The sequence below is a fragment of the Trichechus manatus genome, unplaced genomic scaffold (genome assembly GCF_000243295.1).
Source record: "Trichechus manatus latirostris isolate Lorelei unplaced genomic scaffold, TriManLat1.0 scaffold00056, whole genome shotgun sequence".
NCBI lineage: Eukaryota > Metazoa > Chordata > Mammalia > Sirenia > Trichechidae > Trichechus > Trichechus manatus.
Window position 1 is genome coordinate 2,901,943 of NW_004443992.1, and position 24,213 is coordinate 2,926,155.

General features: G+C 35.3%; 1 protein-coding gene across 4 annotated transcripts in view; it reads left to right on the top strand.

Moving 5' to 3' along the window:
- The window catches only part of SLC39A10 (solute carrier family 39 member 10), a 106,230-nt gene that overhangs the window by 47,767 nt on the left and 34,250 nt on the right, over nt 1-24,213 (top strand). For 3 of the 4 annotated variants that reach the window (XM_023732920.1, XM_023732918.1, XM_023732921.1), the window contains exons 2-3: nt 18,065-19,092; nt 21,141-21,348. In XM_023732920.1, the coding sequence (XP_023588688.1) occupies nt 18,076-19,092; nt 21,141-21,348 (1,225 nt within the window). In that variant the 5' untranslated portion in view covers nt 18,065-18,075. Of the gene's footprint in view, nt 1-14,148; nt 16,128-18,064; nt 19,093-21,140; nt 21,349-24,213 lie in introns of those variants that run through there. The other variant, XM_023732919.1, reaches the window with a different exon arrangement.

Consider the following 24,213-nt stretch of genomic DNA (forward strand, 5'->3'; position numbering starts at 1 on the left):
ATTGGAAAAGCTAGAGATTTAGAAATTGGTTAATTGTAGCAATGCAGTTGAAAGCCTAACTGAATACTCGTGTATTCTGTTTTATATTTGCACTTTCTATTCAAGTATTTAATTATTTTGCTATGAGCCAGGCACTTGTTCTAGGCCTTCGGTATCCGTGCCAGACAACCTCTATCTCTTGCCCTGAATTTTCCGGTGGAGGGAGAAACAATGAGTGCATAATGGCAGAGATAGCGCTAGGAAGAAAACAAAACCGTGATATGTGCTAGCAGGGGTTTTTAACTTCTTTGTGAGATTTAAAAAAAAAAAAAAAAAAAAACCGTTACTGTCGAGTCGATTCCAACTCATAGCGACTCTATAGGACAGAGTAGAACTGCCCCATAGGGTTTCCAAGGAGTGGCTGGATTTGAGCTGCCAACTTCTTGGTTAGCAGCCTGAGCTCTTAACCATTGCACCAACAGGGTTCCCTGTGTGAGGTAAACCTCAGATGATGATTTTAAGCCTATAAAATTCAGGCTTGGAACCATTGGTTCTGGTTCCAAGCCCTGCTGAGAGTTTGCATTTCTAATAAGTTCTCAGGTCATGCTAATGCTGCTGGTTAGGGACCAAATCTGAGAACCACTATTAGAGCAGTGGTTCTCAAAGTTTATTATACATGAGAATCACCTGGGGATGTTGTTAAAAATGTAGATTCTGATTGAGTACATCTGGGGTGGAAATGCAAGTTCTCAGCAGAGGTTTAACTGGAACCAACAGGTATGAAGCCCTGTATAGAATACACAGGATTACAGTGGAAACCAATTATATTGATACACAATCATCAAAAACATCAAGTATTTATTGTGATGTAATGGCCATGCTTCTTTAGTAAAGCATTGCTATAAGAGTAGTGGCAGTTACACAATTTGGGGAGGACATTCTTAGCTTCACCTAACAGGTCATCTGAGAATGCTCACAGCCTATAGACTTTTATTGATACTTTCAAAGATTTTGCTCTATCAGAGAATAATTAATAGAAACAAATTTGGCAGTATAATATAAATAAAACTCATAGACTAGTTAATCTACTTGTAAATCAAGAGCCAGAAGCAATAATGGTACTCCCATTTGATACTTTCATATCAGTTTTATAGTTTATCAGAGTAAACTTTGTGGACCTCCCCACACCCCTGCCCCCACCAAAAAAAAAAAAAGAGTAGTGGCAGATCTAGGAGCCCTGGTGGTGCGATGGTCTAGCCATGGGCTGCTAACCCAGCAGTGGGCAGTTGGAACCCACCTGTGGCTTCGAGGGAGAAAAGACAGTGATCTATAAAGATTACAGCCCAGGAAAATCTATGGGGACAGTTCTCTGTCACATGGGGTCGCCAGGAGTCGACTGCACACAACAACAGTGGCAGGGCTAATGACTCATCTTAAAGTAGTGAATATAAATGATCTTTAAAGGTAGCTAAAACAATTACAATTTGATAAAATAGCTTTGATTTCCATAAAGTATCAGGTACTATGTGTTACTGTGATTTTGCTCTATTCATAACTGAAAGAATTACAACATTTCAGAAGTTAAAGGTATTGTTCCCCCTGTCCAAATTCATGAACCTCCTGAATTCTGTCCACAGACCCCTAGTTAAAAACCCCTGTGCAAGAATGACTGGTGCTACTTTAAAAGAAGTAGTAATAAAAAGGCCTTTCTCATAAGATTATATCAGTAATACATTGCATTATAACCTATACTGGTTCTGCCTGTTACCAATTTATATTCCACATACAGATGGCTAAAAGCAGGCGTGCTTCCCCTTTTTTGAGCATCTGAAGTATTTTTTAAGAGGCCTTTAGTTTAGAACGCAAGTTTTGTTTAATAATTGATTTATAAGATCTATAAACAAGATATATAGATATTATAGCAGGGAAAATTATTCAACAGCTGGGATAATCATTTGCTTTTAATTAAAGAGAATTTACCTTGTTGATATTCTATTCCTACTACCTAGTAGAAGAATTTAGGGCTTTGGAATGACACTTGAGGTTCAAAACCTTGATCCACTATTTACAAGTTTGGTTGCCTTGAGCAAGTTGCTTTATCTTAGTTTTTTTGTGAAACTGAGATACTAAACCTACCTCATAGATTTATTGTGGCCATTAAATGAGATACTACACAAAAGCACTAAACAGGAAAAACCAAACCTGTTGCCATCAACTTGATTCCAATTCATGGTGACCCAATAGGACAGAGTAGAACTGCCCCCATAGAGTTTTCAAGGAGCAGCTAGTGGATTCAAACTGCCAATCTTTTGGTTATTAGCTGCACGCTTAGCCACTGTGCCATCAGAGCTGCTGCGCCACCAGGTACTTAATTCGTTTTACCTTTACATACAAATGTTTCAATTCTTTTATTAGTGGTTGAAGGACTACTTTCTTCTTTTCCCCTGATGCTTATTACTTATTAATCCCAGAGTGAGGTTTAATGGTCTCTATTACACATCATGGGTGGGAATCGACTGGTTGGCAATAGGGATTGGGCCTTTGAGGGGATGCAGTTATTCTCATTGCTCTGTTACTCATATATGATATCTACAGACATTTTCTAACTTGTGATTACATATGCACATCTTGTTTTCCCTGCCAGACTAACTTCCTTGGGATGGCGGGGTGGGGGGGTGCTTGCTTCACAGCTTTTTGTCACTCAGGACACATTATTCAAGGAGTGTGCAAAGCTTGGTTGTCAAAGATTTTGTAACTGTTTAATCAAATTTCTAAATGTTGAGTGAAACAAAACTTAAATGTAACCTTACCCCAAGGAAATATCCTGGATAAAAATGTCAGAATTTATCTGTAGAATATCTCTCCCAAAAATGGAAATGCCTTGAGTTTTGTTTTATATCAAAGGGACAGTGTCACTAGTGCATTTTAAACTGATATTCATATGATGCAGAAGAAGGTACACAGTAGGAAATGGAAAAGAAGTGTAAGCAATCAGAGCAGAAAGCTAGGGGTTTTTTCCCTTTATAACAAGTTATATGACCTTATAAAATTTGCTTCATTGTAAGTGTAATTCTCATTAAAAATATACTAACTAGCGCAAAAGTTTACAAGCCACAAAACTGCCCATTCTAAGCCTCAACAGTTTGATGCTGCCCGCTAGTGTTTGGTTCCCCTTGAATACTTTTTGAACTTCACCTTCTTTTTTCCTAAAACAAAACACCATTTAAAATTAGATTCCTTGGTGCTATAAATCTGATCCACCATGGAATTTCCTCCAGTTGATTAGTGTTGCTAATAAGATGGGCATAGTCTTTTTGAACTGGTTAACTTTGATCGCTTTTAGCCCCAGTTTTCCAATGGGGAGGAGTTTTGGATGGAGATAAAATAGTATAGCTCCAAGTTACCTTACAGAAGAGTATGTGGGATTTTTCACAATGGGAGAAGGGGTGTATGTTAAAGTTGTATCTTTGAAGTTAGCTTTGTAAAGGAATAACAGCAATTTTATTTAATCTGAGCTTTTCATGAAAATAATTATATGAAAATCTGCTTATGACTTTATGACTTTGTATCTCCTCAACTATACTGAACATAAAGTTCGAAACGTTAAATGCCCATGGTAAACTTTCTTTTTATTCAAGTTTATTTTAAGCTGACTTTTGTCAAAAATTGAAAAATAGAAAGTCTCAAGAACCTTTAATAACCATAAGGTTTTCTGTAGTCATTTATGTAAATTTTAAGATTTCAAATTATACCAGTTGTCAATACTCCAAACTTTTTTTTTTTTCCTTTTTACTGTTTTTATCCATAAGTTTTCTGTGTAGGCCACGCTATGCCTTTGGGTTTAAAATAACCAAATATATCCTCAAAAGTAAAAATTTACCACAATCAGGGAATATTCAAAAGTATGTCCTGTAGATATGAAGACAATTTACAACTGAAACGTTTTAAGTAACAATAGCAATAATAATAGAGTTTTAAACAACAATAGCATTGAAATTATTTCCAAACTGACTGCTTAGGAGACCATACTTAGGAGACCACACTTAGGTTCAGGCATCCTAAAACAACACAATTTATTTTCATATCAGATCATAAATAATGTAGTGTCGGATTCTGTATTTCTCTTCTGCTATCAGAACATAAGGGTTCTTTTGGCTGCCAAATGTGAGGGTTGGATAATTAGTAGATTTTTAATGTTAGAGTTTTCATGTTTAAAGATAGTTTACAGTAGGGCAGTGGTGGTTATAAGTTTGTGCAAATATGAGGATAAAATCTAAAATCTTGTTTAACTATTGTTTAAATTATTTTCAGAATCTACAAGTTAGTGGTAGATGATTTTATAATTAACAAATTATTTTGTAGATATTTTACTGCTGAGAGAGAGGGAAGTATCAGTATTTGTCCTGTATTAACATCTCTAGCAGGCATGGTTTTCCCCTTAATATGTACTCTGTAGCTTGGGGGACACCCGTCTCATTCAGAAAGGGTTTCTAGGGATTAGAAAGGTGAATCAAAGTGTAGAAAGTATCCTTATCTTGTTAATAACATTATACACTTTAATAGGACCAGAAGTAGTGTTGTTAATAACGACTTTTAGGAACTAGGAATCCTTTTATTGTACTTGGAGTTGGAAAAGGACTGTGAAGCCCTGGGCCTTCAACTGTTAGCTACCACTTAGTTTATCACACTGTTTCTACTACCTCTGACATAGCTTCTGTCAGAGTTTACCTTCTGTAATTTAGAAGCTGGTTGTGTCTTCCTCATACCTCCTTCAGAGCAGAAGTTTATATATTTGCTTTATTTTTATACCTCCCTCCCCTCGGAAAGTAATTCATAATTGCATGCTTACAGGCCTGTGAGCAGATGTTTTGGTGTATTACCTCTCAGTGTGCTTCTACTGAAGGTCAATTTTTACTTCTGCTTATATGTAAAGAAGTGTACTTTGCACTGTATTACACAGAGGAAAATAAAAATAGCCTCTTGAAGAAGACGGGCTATGGAAGGATTGATTAATATTCCTTATCAAGATAAATAGTATAATACATATTTGTAATTATTATGTTATAAAATAAATAGATCAGTAAAAGAATATTAGAAAAATATATATAACTATAAGATAGGATATAGTTATAACAAAGTTATATATAACATTTGTAGTATATTATGTATTACTATATATATTTTAGAAATCATAGAAGAAATTGCAAAAAATTAATAGGTTTCATTGAATGTACATGAAAATACCTGTACACGAGAGAGGAAAGGTCTTAATAAAAAAGGCGCTCAACAGAATTGAAGTTTTTTTTTTTTTTTTTTTTTGCAGAAAATATGATTGAGTAATGTTACAAAAGCTCAGATGGTTTGATAAAAATATTGAGACACTACGAATAAGACAAAATGTATGAATTTTAAAAATCTTATTTTTATTTCAAAATTAATAATACCAAGTGCTAATAAGGGTGCAACCAGAGTGCTGTGATCATATTGCTGGTGGCAGTATAACTCTGCTTAATTTCCTTAGAAACCAATTTGGAAGTGTGTAACAAGACCTGAAAAGTGTTAAAATTTTTGTAGTCTTTCCCCAAGCAATCCCATACCTGGGCATTAATTCCAAGCAAGTAACCAAAAATAATACCACAAAATCGGGATTAAAATGTTTGCATATTGTGATTAAAACTCTGTGAACAAATGCTTGTGAAAGTCATGGAACTGTTTGTGTTAATAATGTAGAACTATAAACTGACCAAATCCACTGTCGTCGAGTCAATTCCAACTCATAACGACCCTACAGTACAGTAGAACTTGCCCCATAGGGTTTCCAAGACTTGCGTAAATCTTTACAGAAACAGACTGCCACATCTTTCTCAAATAGTTCTGTGAGGTTTTTTAGGGAAAAAAAAATCAGTCCCCTGCCTTCTTTCTTTCATATTCTTCTGCCCAAAGGTAGAAGGAACTTCTTTAACTTGTCTAGTTGATTATTTTGCTATTTACTGCCATGTCTCCAAATAGCATGTTCATTACTGTTTGTTGATTTTCAATTTCAACTGTTATCTGTTTACTTCCCGCAATGAAATATGAAGATTTAACGCTCTTCCCATCTTTTCATGTACCTTCCTGTTTCCTATATCCCAGTCTTTTAGTACAGTTATAATTTTGGTTTTGAACAGGATTCAGTGTTATATTTTTATTCTATATATTTTATTCACAACAAAGTCATTAAAATTGTTATTATTTTTCCTTTCCTGCACAATTTTTGGTTTCTCTGACATTAATTAATTTCCTTAATTTTTTTCCTTTTTATTTTTCTGTGTACTTTTATATCCTAAACTCCACCCCAGCTCTGTGTTTTTGAATGTAACTCCATAAGGAAAGGGACTGTGCCCCAAGGAAACTTTATATTTAAAAATTTATAGTTTTCTTAAATATTGCACATTGTTAAAAGTTGGCAATAAAGATAGTATTGGATTGCTAATTTTGTAGTAAAAATTCAGTAGTTTGATATTTGGATTACACATTCGTAAGAGCTTGCTAAATGACTGAACTGAATCATTTTACCTCTTCCAACCATTAAGTAGACCTTGATGGCTTGAAATAATTAAAAGAACAGCTAAAGTTAATCAGACAGAAAGCTTCCCTTGTCGAGAAGTAGTAGCTTCTGTGTTGTCTGCAACGTCAAAAACTGTCAATGTTATAAAAAGATTTTCCTGGACATTCTCTGATTAGTTCATTAGCTGATCGCAGGAAAGGATGGATTAGTTTAACTGGTAGTGTTTCTAAATGGCAAGCTGGTGCAAAATCAGGGATGTATAAGTGACAAGATGCTAAAAGGAAAAACACAAAGGGAAGAGTGGCGGTGGTTAAAGGGATAAAGGTTTGAAGCTGTGGCAGTAGCTATTCTTAGAATGAAGGCAACTGCCAGTGATGATGAGTGGAAAGTGAACGCAGCTCTGCAGGTTGAAGGGAAAACGCATGAGTCTAATTCAGGTCGTAAGTTTGTCACTCATGTCTTGAAGTCCTTTACATGATATATGTTATGTAGGTTTGTATGCATTGAGGGTGGAAAGAGGTTGAAGCCTATTTACTGAAAGAGTAACAGAAATCTTCTCGTGTTTTAGTAGCTCCAAAGGACATCTTAATATTTAGGGACTGATAAAGGCACCCTGGGTGGTGCAAACTGTTAGCACGCTTGGCTGCTAAAAATGAAATGTTGGAGGGTCTGTAAACCCAGAGGTGCCTTGGAAGAAAGGCCTGGTGATCTACTTCTGAAAAATATTGAAAACATTACGGAGCACGGTTCTACTCTGACACACATGGGGTGCCATAAGTTGGAGTTGGCTCGAAGGCAGCTGGTGGTTTTAAAGGCATCCTAGCCAATACATTTACTAATCTCAGATGGGGAGATGTTTGTTGTATGAATTGGTGACAAGCCGTAGTAGACTGGTGCTAATCACTTTATTACCACCACTACCACTGTAGTTGTTAAACTTAATGGACAAGTGAGTTTGAGCATGATTGAAAAAATAGGCTATAACTTCCCTCCTTTTTTGCCTCCCTCCATGCTTTCGATAAATATTAAGCACTTATTAAGTTCCAGGCACTATGCTAGGTACAAGTGATACAATGGTGAACATTAACTGTCCTGGAAGAGTAGAAGCAGGATCTAAAGAAATAATTAGTAAATATATAATTACATCTCAAGATAAAGTGCTCAGAATGAACAATAGAAAGCCATTAAAAAGGACTAAACAAAATTTTAAAACACTGATTGTTATGGAAAAATTTTAACCATATAGAATTTAGATAAAATAAGTATAATGAACCCTTCTGTCCCTGGTACTGCAATAACACGGATTAGAACTGCCTGCCACAATAGCCAGTTCTGAGACAAGGGTGAGGTGAGCAGCAAGAGTTTTATTATGTATCGATATATAGGAGACAGAGGGGAATAGATTCCTCCAAAAAACCCGTCTCCCCCACTGGAGATCGGCTGAAGGCTTTCCTAGGGACAGGATTATGGGTCTTAGAAGTTTGTGTTAGTTCCTCCTTGGGGGTTATCTGGTGACATCCTGGTTTTCTTGTCCCAAGATGGGTGCTTTGTTCGGATTGTCATTCTTAGATCATTATCACTTGTTTTCCACCTTCCAAGAAGGAACATCCGTTAGTCTTAAACCTTTTGTAGAGACTGGAAATGGAGGGAAAAACAAGGTCATGAGACAATGTGGCGGTTAGCAATGGGGGGTAGATGGTAGTGAGCCGGGCCTATGCAGCCTTTTCCATTCCCATCACCCAGCTTCAGAAGTTGTCAGCTCTTACCCAGTCTTTTGTCTATATCCCTGTCTATCTGTCTTACCTTTCATATTATTGTGAAACAAATCCCAGACATCATGTAATTTAATCTATAAACATTTTGGTGTGTGTCTCTAAAAAGATACTCGTTTTAATACATAACATAGAACCATTATCCAAAAAAGGATTAATTGTTTGCATCAAATATCTAGTCGGTGTTCAGATTTTTGTTTCCTAAATGTCTTAAAATTTTAGAAAATTACTGTTTATTTGAATCAGATTTCTGATATGGTCTGCACAATGTTTGTTTAATGTCTCTTAAGACCCTTTTAATCTGTAGATACCACCTCCGTCTCTCTCTGCAATTTTGTGATTGTTGAAATGGGATCTGTTATATTTGATATTAAAATGGTTTGTGGCTCTCCAAGGGGGCTACAGTACATAAACAGAAGGGTATGATTATGAAAAATAAATGTGTAAAAAGACTCTAAGGGGATGATAATGAAAAAAAGGCTAAACACTGATCTATAGGCATGATTGGAGTCAGATTTGATTTTTTTCCTCCACCTCCCTCAGCCCCCTCCCCCTGTTTGCAAGACTACTTGTAGGTGATGTGTCCTACCATCTGAAGGCATGTGATGTCCTACTGTCTCGTTTCGTGATGTTACCAGCTTGTTGAAGCTCAGTGTTCAGACACTTTAATTCATTAGGTGATAATCTGAATTTATTATTCCTTCATTTATTAGCTGAAATGCTTCCATAAAGAGGAACTTCCCCTCATTACTGTTTGGTGACTCAGTGGTTCAGACAGTTACTGTCAGAAGTAGGAAAAACAGGATTTTGAAGAAATCTGATTTGTGTTTTAAAAGGTCACTCAGTCTGAAGAGAAGAGGGAGTAAAAGGGAGGGAGCTTGGTGAAGAGGGCATTTCTAGTTAAGAGTGCTTACTGAAAGCAAACTGGGACGTTAATTCCTAGTGCTGAGCTGAAGTGATCCTAAGTCACTGGGTCAAATTTTTAGGTAAAGTGGTATAATATTATTCTATTATTACAGATGAAGAAGCTTCAATGCTTCAATTTATAATTTCACAAAGGCATACATCTGTCAATGGTGGAGAAACAAAAATCTTTGTTCTGAGGCTTCCTATAAATAAAAGTAACATTTGTTAAAGTAGTTTTTGTCTCATGATTTTGTGTAGTAAATCCACTTTTCTAAATTGCTACTTACATGTAGATTGTGTTTGTAGATTCCCAGCAGGAACACAACATGGAATAGATGAACTAATTTATTTTGAATAAAATCATTATTTCCAGAGAACTCATTATTTAAAGAAGTTCTATAATTAAACCTTTATGAAAAAATGAAGTTTTTTTTTTTTTTAAAAAAGTTAGGAAATTACATTCATTTAGTAAGTGGATTTTCACATGAAATTTACTTAAAGCATGATACACTGGTATAATCCAGGTTCAGGGTTTCAGTGATTTCTCTTTTGGTGTCTACTGTATTGACCCTGAAAGTACCAATCTGGAACATTGAAAAGGCTAGTTTAAAAACCTTGCTAAGCAACTTTTTTTTTAAATGAATATAATAAATTATTTAGTTTACATATATTTGTGTGTGTGTGCATGTGCATACACGTGCATGCATGAGAGAGAGATACAGATAGTAACTTCTGTTTCTTTCATTTGGTCTTTCCTTTAAAAATACCCTCTTGATCAAAATTGTATTTTTTTTTTAATCAAATAAGTTGAATAGATAATATGCAGGATATACTAAATTGATTGGCATCTCCAGTAACAGAAACCTAGTCTTGGAAATGGTATTGTTTTCGTTTTTATTAGCTTTTTTTTTTTTTTTATGTCAAGCAATCATTTTGTTAAGTAATGAAATTCATAACTGACCTTTTATATGTATTGACTAAGTAGTAGGAGACAGGTTTTTGTTTTTAAAGTCGTTGTAGTATATTTTAGACAGGTCACATTAGTAGTGATCTCTCAGTGTTCTGATTTTAAGATGTACAAATAAGCTGGTATGGTAAAAAGTGCCCTTGTTTTTGAAGTTGGAGACTTGTGTTTTGTGCAAGTCTGCCACAGACTTGATGTATCACCTTAATCATGCTGTATACGATCTCTGAGTCTCAGATTTCTCGTATGTTGTTGTAGGGGAAGAACATTACAAAGTTGAGTAAAGCAAAAAGAAAGTTTTATTCGGCATGTATTCAAAAGGGCAGAAGTGGGAAATGGACAACCATTCTCTGCCAGAGGCATGTCTGCCCGAGTCCAAGGAAATATCACAGAACAGACAAAAATGGGAAAACAGATAAACATGCTGCTAGAGCCATGTCTGCCTGAGTCCAAAGAATATTACAGAATAGGCAAGAATGGGAAAACAGACAAGCAGCTGCCACAGCCATGTCTGCTGGCGTCCAAAGAACAGTTACAGAGCCATCAGTATATATTAACATTACAAATGGGCAAAATCATTGAAAGCTTAGCCTTTTCAGATTGGCTAGAAACTGTGATCCTACATTTTGAATTGTGTTTCTTAACAATCATTGGTACCGGTTTCAGTAAGGAGAGTCAGGAGGGTCTTCATCGGTCCAACGAATTTCTATGCACTGAATGCTAATAGAAAAAGATAAGGGTGGAAAGTCTTCTGTGTTGTGTTTGATCAGCTTTATGTGAAAGTTTCCCTAAAAGATATTTTCCAAGATTACCTTAGCTATTGTCTTTACACCACAGGGCCCAGCTAATGTGTCCTTGTGAGTCCTTGTGAGCCCAGCTCCAGCTGGGTCACATTCTGTATGCTCAAGGAGAGGGAATGAATGATTCTAATATTAATTTCCTAAATCAATCTAAATAAGAGCATTTCGCTAGATATATTTAAGGATCTTTTCATCTTAAAATTTCTACGATTTTATTATGTCATCTGTATGAAATAAAAGATAATTACCTTTGAAAGTATTAGACAAGATATCTGTAGGAGAATTTTTAATGTTAACAATTAGTGTATACTCCATAACTGGTTCTTGATATAGGTGTTTAATTTTATTTATTTAAATATTTTAAAATTTGTAACTTGTCATGTTGTATAGTAAAAACTATAATAGAAAGCCTGTAGTTAGAGATTTTTGTTAAGCCGTTATAAAAAGAACTTGCTGTGGAGATTACCAGCCCTCATTCCTTTCACTTAAGAATCTAGTTAACTTTTCTCTTAAGTATAACCATGCATTTTGTTATGCAAAATTCTCTAGTTATCAATGATAACCTTTTTCTTTCTGGTTAAAAAGTAGATTTTCTATCACAGTAATTTTTAAGAATGCATGTTGGAAAAAAAGGCTTGGTGAGGTTAGAGTAAGTTCTGTAGTTTATAGTTTTATATTAATGTTAGTTTCCTGGTTTTGAAAATCTGTTATGGTTATGTAAGATGTTATCATTGGGCAAAGTTGGGTGAATTGTACATGGGAACTCTGTCTTATTTTTACAGTTTCTTTTGAGACTTAAATTATTTTAAAATAAAACATAAAACAATAAAATCGTCTTGGGGACTGATTTAAGTATGGATGTGTTTCTTGAAGCTGCATATTATTGATTTTACTCGTTGAAAACTGAAATATGTATGTCATGGATTGAATTATGTCCCCCCAAAAGTGTATGTATCAGTTTGGCTGGGCCATAATTCCCGGTATTGTGTGATTTTCCAGTAATTTGTAAATCCTGCCTGTATGATGTTAATGAGGGAGGATGGGCGGCAGTTGTGTTAGTAAGGCAGGACTCAATCTACAAGACTGGATTGTGTCCTGAGGCAGTCTCTTGAGATATAAAAGGGAGAAGCCGGCAGAGAGAGAGAGGGACCTCGGCAGAGAGAGAGAGGGACCTCATCCCACCAAGAAAGCAGTACCGGGAGCAGAGTGTGTCCTTTGGACCGGGTCCCTGCGCAGAGAAACTCCTAGTCTGGGGGAACATTGATGAGAAGGCCGACAGAGAAGGCTTTCCCCTGGAGCTGATGCCCTAAATTTGGACTTTTAGCCTGCTTTACTGTGAAGAAATAAATTTCTCTTTGTTAAAGCCATCCACTTGTGGTATTCCTGTTGTAGCAGCCCTAGATGACTAAGACAATATATTTTTAATTTAGGGATTAAAAATAAAATTTTTTGTTGAAATATAATCTACAGAAAAATACCTAAATGCTAAGTGTAAAATTTCATGAATTTTCATGAAGGAACACACTTGTGCACCCCACACCTGGGTGAAGAAATAGAGCATTAACAGCACCCCGGAATCCTCTTCATGATTCCTCCCAGTCAATTCCCACACCAAAGTATTAACCTTTATTTTTACCAAATATGTAGTTTTGATATTAATGTTAAATAGAGGAGAATATTAGTGAACTTTTTTCTTTTTGTCAAAAGCAAAATATTTGCATCATAAATAGTATAATAATTAAATAGAATAATAGTTCAGTTCCTTAACTATAAATTACCCTCTTCACATTAAAGTAGAAATTATGAAGTGGTAGAATACTTAAAACTTATAACTCTATTTAATGATGCACTAGAAATTGACAGCAAAATATGAAAATACACATGTAGTGGCAATTACTAGTTACTTACCAGAATCCATTCTTCCTTTCTTGTGCAGTAAGATCAGACATAGATGTCCACAGCGTCTAGTAGAATTTCTTAGGTAGATAACTCAGTATATATTTGCTGAATTTAAAAAAAAAAAATAAAACTTTTAACACATGCTCAATGCAGAAAACTTGAAAAACTCCGAAACACGAAAGATGTGATAGAATATTTTGGCTAGGACTAAGCTTCATCTTATCAAGGCCAATGTTTAGAGTTGAGTGGGATTTGGACTTGGGCAATGTTTCCCCCATTTCTGTCTCTACCCCAAAGATCCTCTTTGTGCTGTGGGTAGAAAAGGATCCTTAATTTCCTTAGAACATGTGTGTAAAGTTGTAGCTGAGACTGTATTTTCCAGCCTCCGTATTGCTGATTGAGGCCATGTGACTGAGCTCTTGCCAGTGGAATGTGAGCAGAAGTGGTGTGGGCAATTTCTACTTGCTACTTAAGAGGAAATCTCTGAACCTAGATTTCCATTCTTCTCTTTTCCCACTGGCTAGAAAGCACCCACATAAGCCTTATGTAGAAACTAAGGGTCTCTGAATGACTGGAGTAGAGCCCACAGACCTGGAGCATCAGTCGTCTTTGATTTTGAGAGAGAAGTAAACTTGGTTGTTACTTACACCGCTACCTTTTAGGAGGGATTTCTTTACAATAGCTCCTTAGCCTATGCTAATGATCCTTAAACACACATCTGCAATAGCAGTTCCAAACGAAAGTTGCAAAGTTTGTGTATGAGTTACTTAGAATAGGTTTAAGATTACCTGTCATGTCATTCACATACTTAACATTCTGAGGATGCCCTTTTGTATGTAAATAATTATGGGACTCAAGATATTCAGAAATCTTTGCAGCAAGCAAACTGAGTACTATTAAAAAGTAGAGACAAATGACAATTTAAAGCTCATATAGACCCCGTGGTTGTGTGTGTGCGTGTTTCATTTTCCACCACTGATACCCGTTCATTTGACAGTGAGATAATGTGCACTAAAGAAACTTCAAGACATTTGTATGTCAGATGAATGGGACAAAATCACTGTGACTATCACCTTTCACTAGCATATTCTAGTGGAAAACTAAGGTAACTGCAAAGATTGTAACTAATATTTGGGAGCTAAGGGAATATGATTATGTATCCACTTTCTGCTTTATAGTGATTGGTATTAATCACTGATGCCCTTTTGTCTTCATTATACCCATACCTGTTGCCTTCGAGTTGATTGCCACTCATAGCGACCCTATAGGACAGACTAGAACTGCCCCATAGGGTTTCCAAGGGGTGGCTGGTGGATTCGAACTGCCAACCTTTTGGTTAGCAGCCGTAGCTCTTAACCACTGTGCCACCAGGGCTCCAATTATCTTCATTAATGTACAAATAAAATTGATACATTTTAAATGGTGACATTATCCATGAGACTATGTAAGAAATTGATCTGTTTGAATTAAAAAGCAAAACCTCAAATTGAATGTAGCTTTGGAATTAATATATATGTACATATATTTATAGACCAACATGTATTTTGTAAGAAAAATATATAATTTTAAAATTCTTAGCCCATATATGCCATATGTGATAATTCAACCTAGTTTATTCAGGTAATCATAACATTTGACAAAAATATTCTAAATAAATGGAAGTGTTTGATGATTTATTTGTATAGTGCGCTCGTATTTTAGCTAGCTTTTCTCACACTCGGTAGGAGGAGTTCATTCAAGATATGGCTGGGCCCTACCCCTGAGTTTCTGATTGAGTAGGTCTGGGTGGGTTGCAATAATTTGCATTTCTAATAAGTTCCCAGGAGATCCTGATGATGGTTCTACTGCTCCTGCTTCTACGGCAACCACACTTTGATAAACTACTGATAATAGGTTATGTGGTATCATATCAAATGTACAGGAAAATACATAAAAGAATATGACAGACACCTGAATCCCATTATCCTGCTTTAATATTTAACATTTGCCACGTTTGCCTCGGATCTTTTTTTTTTTCTCTAAAGAAATACTGCAGATGCAGTTAAATATACATACCCCCTCCATCTGATTGCCTTCCTGAGATGATAACCACCCTCCAGAATAATTTACCATCTATTTTTTTACTCTTGCTATCTATAGAGTGGCTTTGAGTTGGAATCGACGGCAACAGGTTTTTGGTTTTTTATGTTTATGTATCCAAAACTAAGGTATTGTTTTGCATATTTTTAAATATGCAAATACAAATGATATAAGGAATCTTTTTGCAATTTATTCTTTTCATTATATGTTTCTGAGATTTGCGCATATTTTTATGTGTTCCTTCATAGTCATATATTTCTAACTGTAGTGTAGTCTCTAATTATATAAATACACTGCTTATTTTTTATCCATTCTTCCATTAATGGGCATTTAGGTTTGTGGCAGGCACTAGCAGCTGCATAATTAACTGTCATTCCTCATTTACTTCCTTTCACCTTGCTTTTAGACCACCCAAGTTCTATGGATATTCCTCCGTATACTAAGGAAAGGTGACTCCTTTCTAGCCTCAGGAGAATGAATGTTGATTTGTCTAAGCCGATCATGGTAATTCTTCCTTACTAGTGGTTGTTTTTGGCATGAGCATGTAGTATAGTCCTGATCAAAGATATATAAGGAGAAATCTGGGAGGAGCTCCAAGGAAAATTTTCTCCCTGGCTGAACAGAGAGGCATGAAAATAAATCCTCTAGTATTGGATATGGTTGTCAAAGGTGGAATGGTTGTAGCAACAGCCATTACCTTGAGATCCTGAGGTGACAAATCTCAGCGTGAAAGCACTTGGGTTTTTGATAATATAATTGTTTGAAGCCACCCATTTCTCCTGACTTATTTTTATGTGAAATTTTTCTCTTTTAACAACTTTTAGTTGAGTATTTTGTTGTTTGCAACCAAAAACATTGTGTTACAAGGTGGTTCACATTATAAAACAAAAAACATTTCAACATTACTGCAATAAGGATTCTTGAACTTCTTTCCTGTGCTTATGGGCAAGTGTTTCTCTAGGGTCTAGGGTAGGAGTGGAATTTGGGGGCTGTAGAGTGTGTTCATCCGCAGCTTTGGTAGATGTTGTCAGATTGTACCCCCAAACAGCTGTACCAATATATACTCCCTCTAGCAGTGTAAAATATTTTCTATTTCTCCATATTAGATTTTTTGCTAATACCTGGTATTGTCAGGGAACCCTGATGATGCAGTGGTTAAGAGCTCGGCTGCTAACCAAAAGGTAGGCAATTCAAATCACCAGCCACACCTTAGAAACCCTGTGGGGCAGCTCTCCTCTGTCATATAGGGTCTCTGAATCCAGATCGACTTGACGGCAACGGGTTTGGGTTTTGGTATTGTGAAACGTTAATTTTTTCATATTAGTATCTTGGTGAATTATCTCTATGTGCATTTTCTAGAGTACTAGTAATCATATGTTGCTGCTCAGTTAGCTTTCCTCTTTATGGCCTTTGTGTAGTTGTCTTTTGGAGTCTTTTCTTTATTGATACATGTTTTGTATATTCTGGATACTGGTCTTTTATATACATTGTTTATATACACACTGCAAATATCTTCTAGTGTGTGGCTTGTCATAAGCTTTGTTTATGGTGTCCTTTCTTGTAGAAAAATTTTTTAAAGAATTTAATTAATCTAAATTTTTCTTTATGGCATGTGCTTTCTCTGTCTTTACAACAAATTATTTCCTACCCTAAAGTCATAATATTTTCCTGTATATTCTTCTAAAACTTGTTGAAAGTTTTGCTTTTCACATTTAGGTATTTAATCCTCTTGGAATTGACTTTTGTGTGTGGTGTGAGGAGGAACCATTTTTTATAATCAATATTATTGGTTCTGAACTCTGTTCTGCTCCACTGGTCTGTTGTCTATCCTTGTGCCAGTTGTATGTTATTTTATTTAACTTTATAAAAAGAAGTCTTGTTATTTATTGCCTTGCTAATTTCTGAATTGTCTTGGTTATTTTTGGGTTTTTGCTCTTCCATATAAATTCCTATGTGGTATTCCATTATGAGATTATTCTGTTTTATTTATCCATTTTACTAATGATGAATATTTTTTTCCCAGTAGTGAGCTGCTACGTGAATAATGCTTTTGTGAATATTCATGCGCGTGTCTTTTGATAGCCCTTTTTATTTACATATAAGTATCAGAAATAGCTCATCAATTCTCACAGAATAAACTCGAGATTTTGGTTGGGATTACATTGAATCTATAGCTCAACTTTGGTAGAAGTCACATTAATTTACATTAGTCTTTGAATCATAAACATGATAAATTCATCCATTTATTTAAATGTTTCTCTCAATAATATGTGATCCTTTTCTATATAAAGGTCTTACACATCTTTTGTTAGATTTTTTCTTAGCTATTTGCTACTCTAAATTGTATTGCTTTTTAATTTTATTTTCTAATTGTTGCTGGTTTATAGAAATGTAGTTGATTTTAGGTTTATATCCAGCAAACGTACTAAAATAACTTATTAGTTCTTATAGATTGTTTTGAGCCCTCATTGTGCAGTGGTTAAGCGCTTGGCTGCTATTTGAAAGGTCAGCAGTTCAAACCCACCAGCCCCTCCATCGGAGAAAGATGTAGCAATCTGCCTCTGTAAAGATAACAGCCTTGGAAACCCTGTGAGGCAGTTCTATTCTGTCTTACAGAGTCACTACGAGTTGGAATCAACTCGATGGCACACAACAGCTACAACACAACAAGTGACCAATTGTGTCATTTGTGAATAATGACAGTTTTATTTCTTTCTTATTTATACATTTCAAAATTTTACTTTTTCCTCCTTCATTGCACTGACCAGGACCTCAAATACAAGGACCAGCAAAATTTTTTCTGTAAAGGACCAGCTAGTAAAGAAGTCAGCAATTTCTATATAAATGTATAGACTGTTTAGTGTTGTACTTACAAGAGATGAGAATAGTCTTGTAGGTGAGTCTTGAACAGTTTATATTAATCAAAGAACTGTACATATTTTGATAGGTTAAAAGGGGCATTTTTATACGGAATGGGTAGAGGAAAGAATGATTCATAGCCATTAAAGAATTGGGTATAGCATTTGCCTAGTAGAATAGCAATTGCTGTAGAATTTGATTATTTTGAATGTGTCTAAGTATAAAATTACTGCTTGTCTCTCTTTTTTAATCCCTTTAGGAAAAATAGAAATGAAGGTACATATGCACACAAAATTTTGCCTCATTTGTTTGCTGACGTTTATTTTCCATCATTGCAACCATTGCCATGAAGACCATGACCATGGTCCTGAAGAGCATCACAGACACCATTGTGGAATGACAGAATCGGAGCCAAGCAAATATTCAGTGCTGGATGCTGAAAATCAAAAAAAGTGCTATATTGAAAAACTTTTTTACCGTTATGGTGAAAATGGGAGGTTATCCTTTTTTGGTCTGGAGAAACTTTTAACAAACTTGGGCCTTGGAGAGATAAAAGTAGTTGAGATTAATCATGAGGATCTTGGCCACGATCATGTTTCTCACTTAGATATTTTGGCAGTTCAAGAGGGAAAACATTTTCACTCACATAACCACCAGCATTCCCATAATCATTTAAATCCAGAAAATCAAACTGTGACTAGTATATCAACAAAAAGAAATCATAAATGTGATCCTGAGAAAGAGACAATTGAAGTATCTGTAAAATCTGATGGTAAACATACGCATGACCATAATCGTCGCTTACGTCATCACCATCGTTCACACCATCACCTTGATCGTAACACTACTCGCCATTTTCATAATGATTCCATTACTCACGGTGAGCGTGGGGAGCCTAGCCATGAACCATCAACAGAGACCAATACAACTCAGGAACAACGTGAAGTTAAGCCACAGAAACAGAAGAGGAGAAGAAAAGGAAAGAAAAGTAATGACAATTTTGAGGTTATCACACCAGGTTTTCCTCCTAACTGTGATCAGGGTGAACACTATGAGCATAATCGGGTCCACAAACCTGATTGTGTACATAACCCCGTTCATTCTAATGCACATCTTTCAGAACATAATGGTCATGATCCTGGTCATGGACACCAAGATCTTGATCCTGATAATGAAGGTGAACTTCGACATACTAGAAAGCGAGAAGCACCACATGTTAAAAAAAGTGCAATTTATTCAGCTGCTAGTCACAAAGATCATAATGAAGATGACCATCAACATGATGAGGTAGGTAGAAAAAGATGTCTGATAGTTGCTCCTTAATTCTCAATAATTGTGAAATATTTTAGGTAAAGAGAGGGTTAACAGTGGAATAGTTATTTAAACGTATTTCTGGGCAACAGTCCTGAACAAAATACATTAAGGAACCAAAATCAGATTAAAGATTTTGTCTGGAATTTTGCTTACATTGTTTGCTTCTTATGTTCTCAAATTTGAGTTTCTCAAATTTAAATGTTTAAAGGTTGTTAGAGAACAGATGTCTTTAATTGTATTTTTTTTTTTATCTTATGACTTACTTCACAAGTTAGTTTTCACTTTATTACCATTAGCTGGTTTGTAGATATTTGAAAATTGACACCTGTACCCCCCCACCCCCACTGCCACAGCCTGTGCTCTTGAGAAGTGACCAGAGCAGTTTCTTTTTCATAATTATTAATTTATTGACTTAATTATTGAGTGGTCATTGCTCTAGCTCCAGTGTCAGGTGTTTTACATTTAGTCAGCTTTTTTCCCTGTGGCGCTTTAGGATAGGGGCTAGTTGCTGACATTGTTAGTCTTTTCCCCTGCCTTTGACAGATTTAGGGGAAAGACACTATCATGGGAAACCCCCGACAGTAGAGGGATGGTCCTGTTTTCCTTCTTAATTTTCATACTCTTTCTGATACTTTTGTACTTGATTGGTTCCTTGATTTTTTTTTTTAATCATTCACTTTAAACACATTTATTTTTGTTTCATTAAAGTCATATTAGTGCTCTTGTTTATTCTAATTTTTAACACTTTTTTAAAATTAAAGTTTAGAAAACTTCGTTGATTCAGAATGTTTGTTGTTTATATGTATAGAAAGCAGTAGGTGGGCAGGCTTCTGTACCCTGCTTCAACATCAAGTGTGGAAAATGACCTCACCTGTTGTTTTCTTTTTCATTGAGATATGTTTTACATCTAAGTAAATATCTTTGTATTTCTTTCCTGGATAAATCATCAGATATTTGGGTTTTAGCAGTTTTAAAACACTGATATTAATTTCTATATTAAAATCATAGTGTACTTTTTAAGAATACATTCACTTATTACTGTAGATAATGACCTAGAATCTTTTGTTGATAATAAGTGGACATTATCTTTCATGTTTACTCTTTGTAGCAGACCTGTGGGTCTGGTCTGCGTTATAAGACCTGTTTATTTTGTATCATCACAAGTCTAATGCCTACTAGGAATTCTTATGATTTCTGGAAACGTTCTGTTTTGGATAGGGTAGTACCTCATGATAATTAAGACCTGAGAGGAATCTTCTTTTTTTCAGTTGTTTGGTTGATTGTTTTGGTGCCTTAGGTAGAATCATGTGGTGAGCTAAACAAGTCAAAAAACATACATTTAACCAGAGTGGACATGTGTGAAGAGGGGCAGCACTGCCTCCTATGCCTTAACTTAGATATTTATTTTTACTGTATGATAGAACCCACATATATATATATATAAATATATATATACACACATATTTTTTTTCCTGTTTTATTTTGTTTTTAAAGTTCCACGGGATGGCCAGCTTTGTTTCTGTCTCAACTAGCACTGGGCTAGAATTTCCCAATATAATATTCTTTTGGGATGTCTTAGACAGTGGAAATGGCTGTATTATGGTTTATTTGAATATAAAGTTATTAAAGTACTCTAAGTCTGTTTAACACTACTTCACCAATAAGAATCTCAAATCATTGATCATTGTAATCTGACCAGGGAAATGAATTTTCTCCTCACCCTGTAAGAATCTTTGGGAATATAGTTGTGAATCATTCTTATGAGTGGCAGAAAGTCATTATTTCTCATGCATTGGAGTGGAAAAAAGGTTAAAATCCATAAAAAAAATCTTGGGTAATCTAGTTGAATATATCCTTGTCATAAATTCCTATCAGAAGTTTTATTTGTAATAGATATTTGTTATTACAGATTATTTTCAAGTAATATTTAAAATATTTTCTATTAAACAGTAATTTATTTTTCTGCATAATCTTCTTTAAGATACTCTTATACTTAATTTGTTTTGTTAATTTCTTTGCAGTGTTTGAATGTCACTCAGTTGTTAAAATACTATGGTCATGATGCCAGCTCTCCTATCTCACCTGATCTATTTACATGCCTTTGCCCTGCGTTATTATATCAGATTGACAGCAGACTTTGTATTGAACATTTTGACAGACTTTTAGTTGAAGACTTAAACAAGGATAAAAATCTGGTTCCTGAAGATAAGTCAAATATACATGCATCAGGTAAGTAAGAGATCTGAATGTTTCCTCCTCAAAATAGCCTTACAATACTTCCTTTCTAAAGTAAATCCAAACTTCCAAATTTGTCTTCCAAACGTAGTATTACTTTTATGATTTTTTCCATATATCTGTACAGTATTTAATATTTTCATTATATCTCTAATTTTTTTATCCTTTACATTATAAGCAGTAATATCCATGAGAACATGGTTTTGATGTGATGTGCTAGTTACATTTTTTTTCTAATATACTTTATATGCTCCAATATAAAATAAACTGTTCATTATGTTATATTGTCTCAAAGTTCAGAGTTGTTTACTTGGCCCACAAGGCATTCCATTGTATGATCCTTACCTGCTTACCTTTCCATCCTTATCCCCCACCATTCAGTTTCTTTCTCCTTCCTTGACTCTAGCCATAACAAACTACTAACTAATGGATTATACCTTTTTTCTCTCATTTCTCTCTGCTTTTTCATATTCTAAGCCCATTGCTGAGAATGTCCTTCTTTGCCTAGCTGACTACTATTATTCCTCAAAGATTCAGCTCAAGGATTATCCCTCTGGGATAGCTTACTGACCATCCTAGGCTTAATTAAGTCCCCTTCCTTGTCACCCTCTGGATACCTCCTTCTAGTAGAGATATTGGAGAACTGTAATAATTGGATCACTTATCTCTTTGTTGTACTTCAAGTTGCTTAAAGGTATGATTGGGTCTTAGTATCCCTGATGCCTAGGATAAAAGTACTTCATAGCAAAAAGCAAGCACTCACATGTACACCAATGTTCATTGCAGCGTTATTCACAATAGCCAAAAGGTGGAAACAACAACCCAAATGTCTATCATCAGAGGAATGGATAAACAAAATGTGATATATACATACAATGGAATATAATTTAACCCTAAAGAAAAATAAAATTCTGATACATGCTATGGCACGGATGAACCTTGAAAACAGTGAGTGAAATAAGTCAGACGCAAGAGAACAAATATTGTATGATCCCATTTATATGAGCTATCTAGATTAGGCAAATGCACAGAGACAAAAGTTCATTAGTGCCAGGGGGCAGGAAGGAATGGGAGTTATTGCTGAAGGGGTACTAAGTTTCTGTTCGAGGTCATGTAAAATGTTTGGAAATGGATAGTGCTAACGGTAGCACAACACAGTGAGTGTAATGGTACTGAATTATATACTTAAAAACGGTTGCGATATCACCTTTTTTGTTATATATATATATAAATTGTTTTATTGTGACAAAACTGTATGTAACAAAACATTTGCCAACTCAACATTTTTTACATGTACAATTCAGTGACATTGGTTACAGTCATCATATAGTGCAACCATCACCACTGTGTTTCCAAATATTCCACCATTTGTTATATATTTTTTACCGCAATACAATTTTTTTAAAAAGTTTAAAAAATATTTAAAAAAAGCACTCATATATTGACTGAATGAGTAAATTGCTTAGTATTACTCTATAATGCTTTCAGTTATAATCCAGGAAAGACGCTTGTTAAAAATGAGCCTTTGAAGATCATTATATGAAAATATCAATCAGCCTTTGAAAATAAAATATTCTTAGAATGATTGAGATTTTTAAGGTATAGATTCAAAACAAAAACATCTTCACCATGGGCGAAACCATGATAGAAGTACCGTGAACTTAGTATAATGAATACACTTATTTGATATGCCCAAGAAGTAGTGGTACTAGAAAATAGTAATTAAAATGACTAAAATGATAGGTATGAATATGGACTAAGAACGGAATTCTGGCAAATCCAAGGATTGAAAGGACAGAATTTTTAAAAATTCAAAGTAAAGGAATGAGATAACCATATTTTTCTGAATATAAAATTCTAGTATATAAGCATTTTATTTGGAGTAGAGATACTCCTTAAATCTTGAAAGAACACAAATAAAAGGAAATGCTATTAGTACATAGTAAAGTAAGTTTCCTAGGCACCTGCATTTTTATTCCTGCTTAATTTCTCTGCAATAGTAAAATAACTTTAGATAAAGTAATCCACTAACCTATATTTATTGTTAACCTTACCATGTGCTGGGTGCTATATTAAGCACTTTTATAAGAATATTTCATTTAATCTATTAAACTCACAAAATAGGCACTTTTGTTAACTTCCATTTGGTGAGGAAAGGGAGGCTTAGAGAAGTTAAGTAAATTGTGCAAGGTCACACAGCTGGCAAAGAGCAGGGCTGTGATACAAACTAGGGTATTCTCCATCCAGGAGTCCCTGGGTGTTATAAACAGTTAACATGCTCCACTGCTAACCAAAAGTTTGGCAGTTTGGGTCCACCCAAAGGTGCCTTAGAAGAAAGGCCTGGTGATCTAAACCAAGCCAAACCCTCAAGTCGATTCTGACTCATAGCAACGCTGTAGGACAGAGTAGAACTGCCCCATAGGGTTACCAAAGCTGTAAATCTTTATGGAAGCAAAGTGCCACATCTTTCTCCTGTGGCAAGGCTGGGTGGGTTTGAACTGCTGACCTTTTGGTTAGCAGCCGAGTGCTTAACCACGGTGCCACCAGGACTCCTCCTGGCCGACTACTTCTGAAAAAATAAGCCACCGAAAACAGTATGGAGCACAATTCTACTCTGACATACATAGGATCACCATGAGTGAGAATCTATTGGACAGCAACTGGTTGGTTGATTCTCCATCTAAAGGCTATAACCATAACCACTATGGTCTAGTACTGTGCTCTACTACTTCCTGCTAAAGAGGTTCTTAAGTGTGTTTTGTTAGATTGTAAGTGGCAGAGAGATGAAGAGAGTTACATTTAATAGTGATTTGACAGATAATGCAGGCACAGGCAGGAAAGTGGGAGAGATGTAAATAT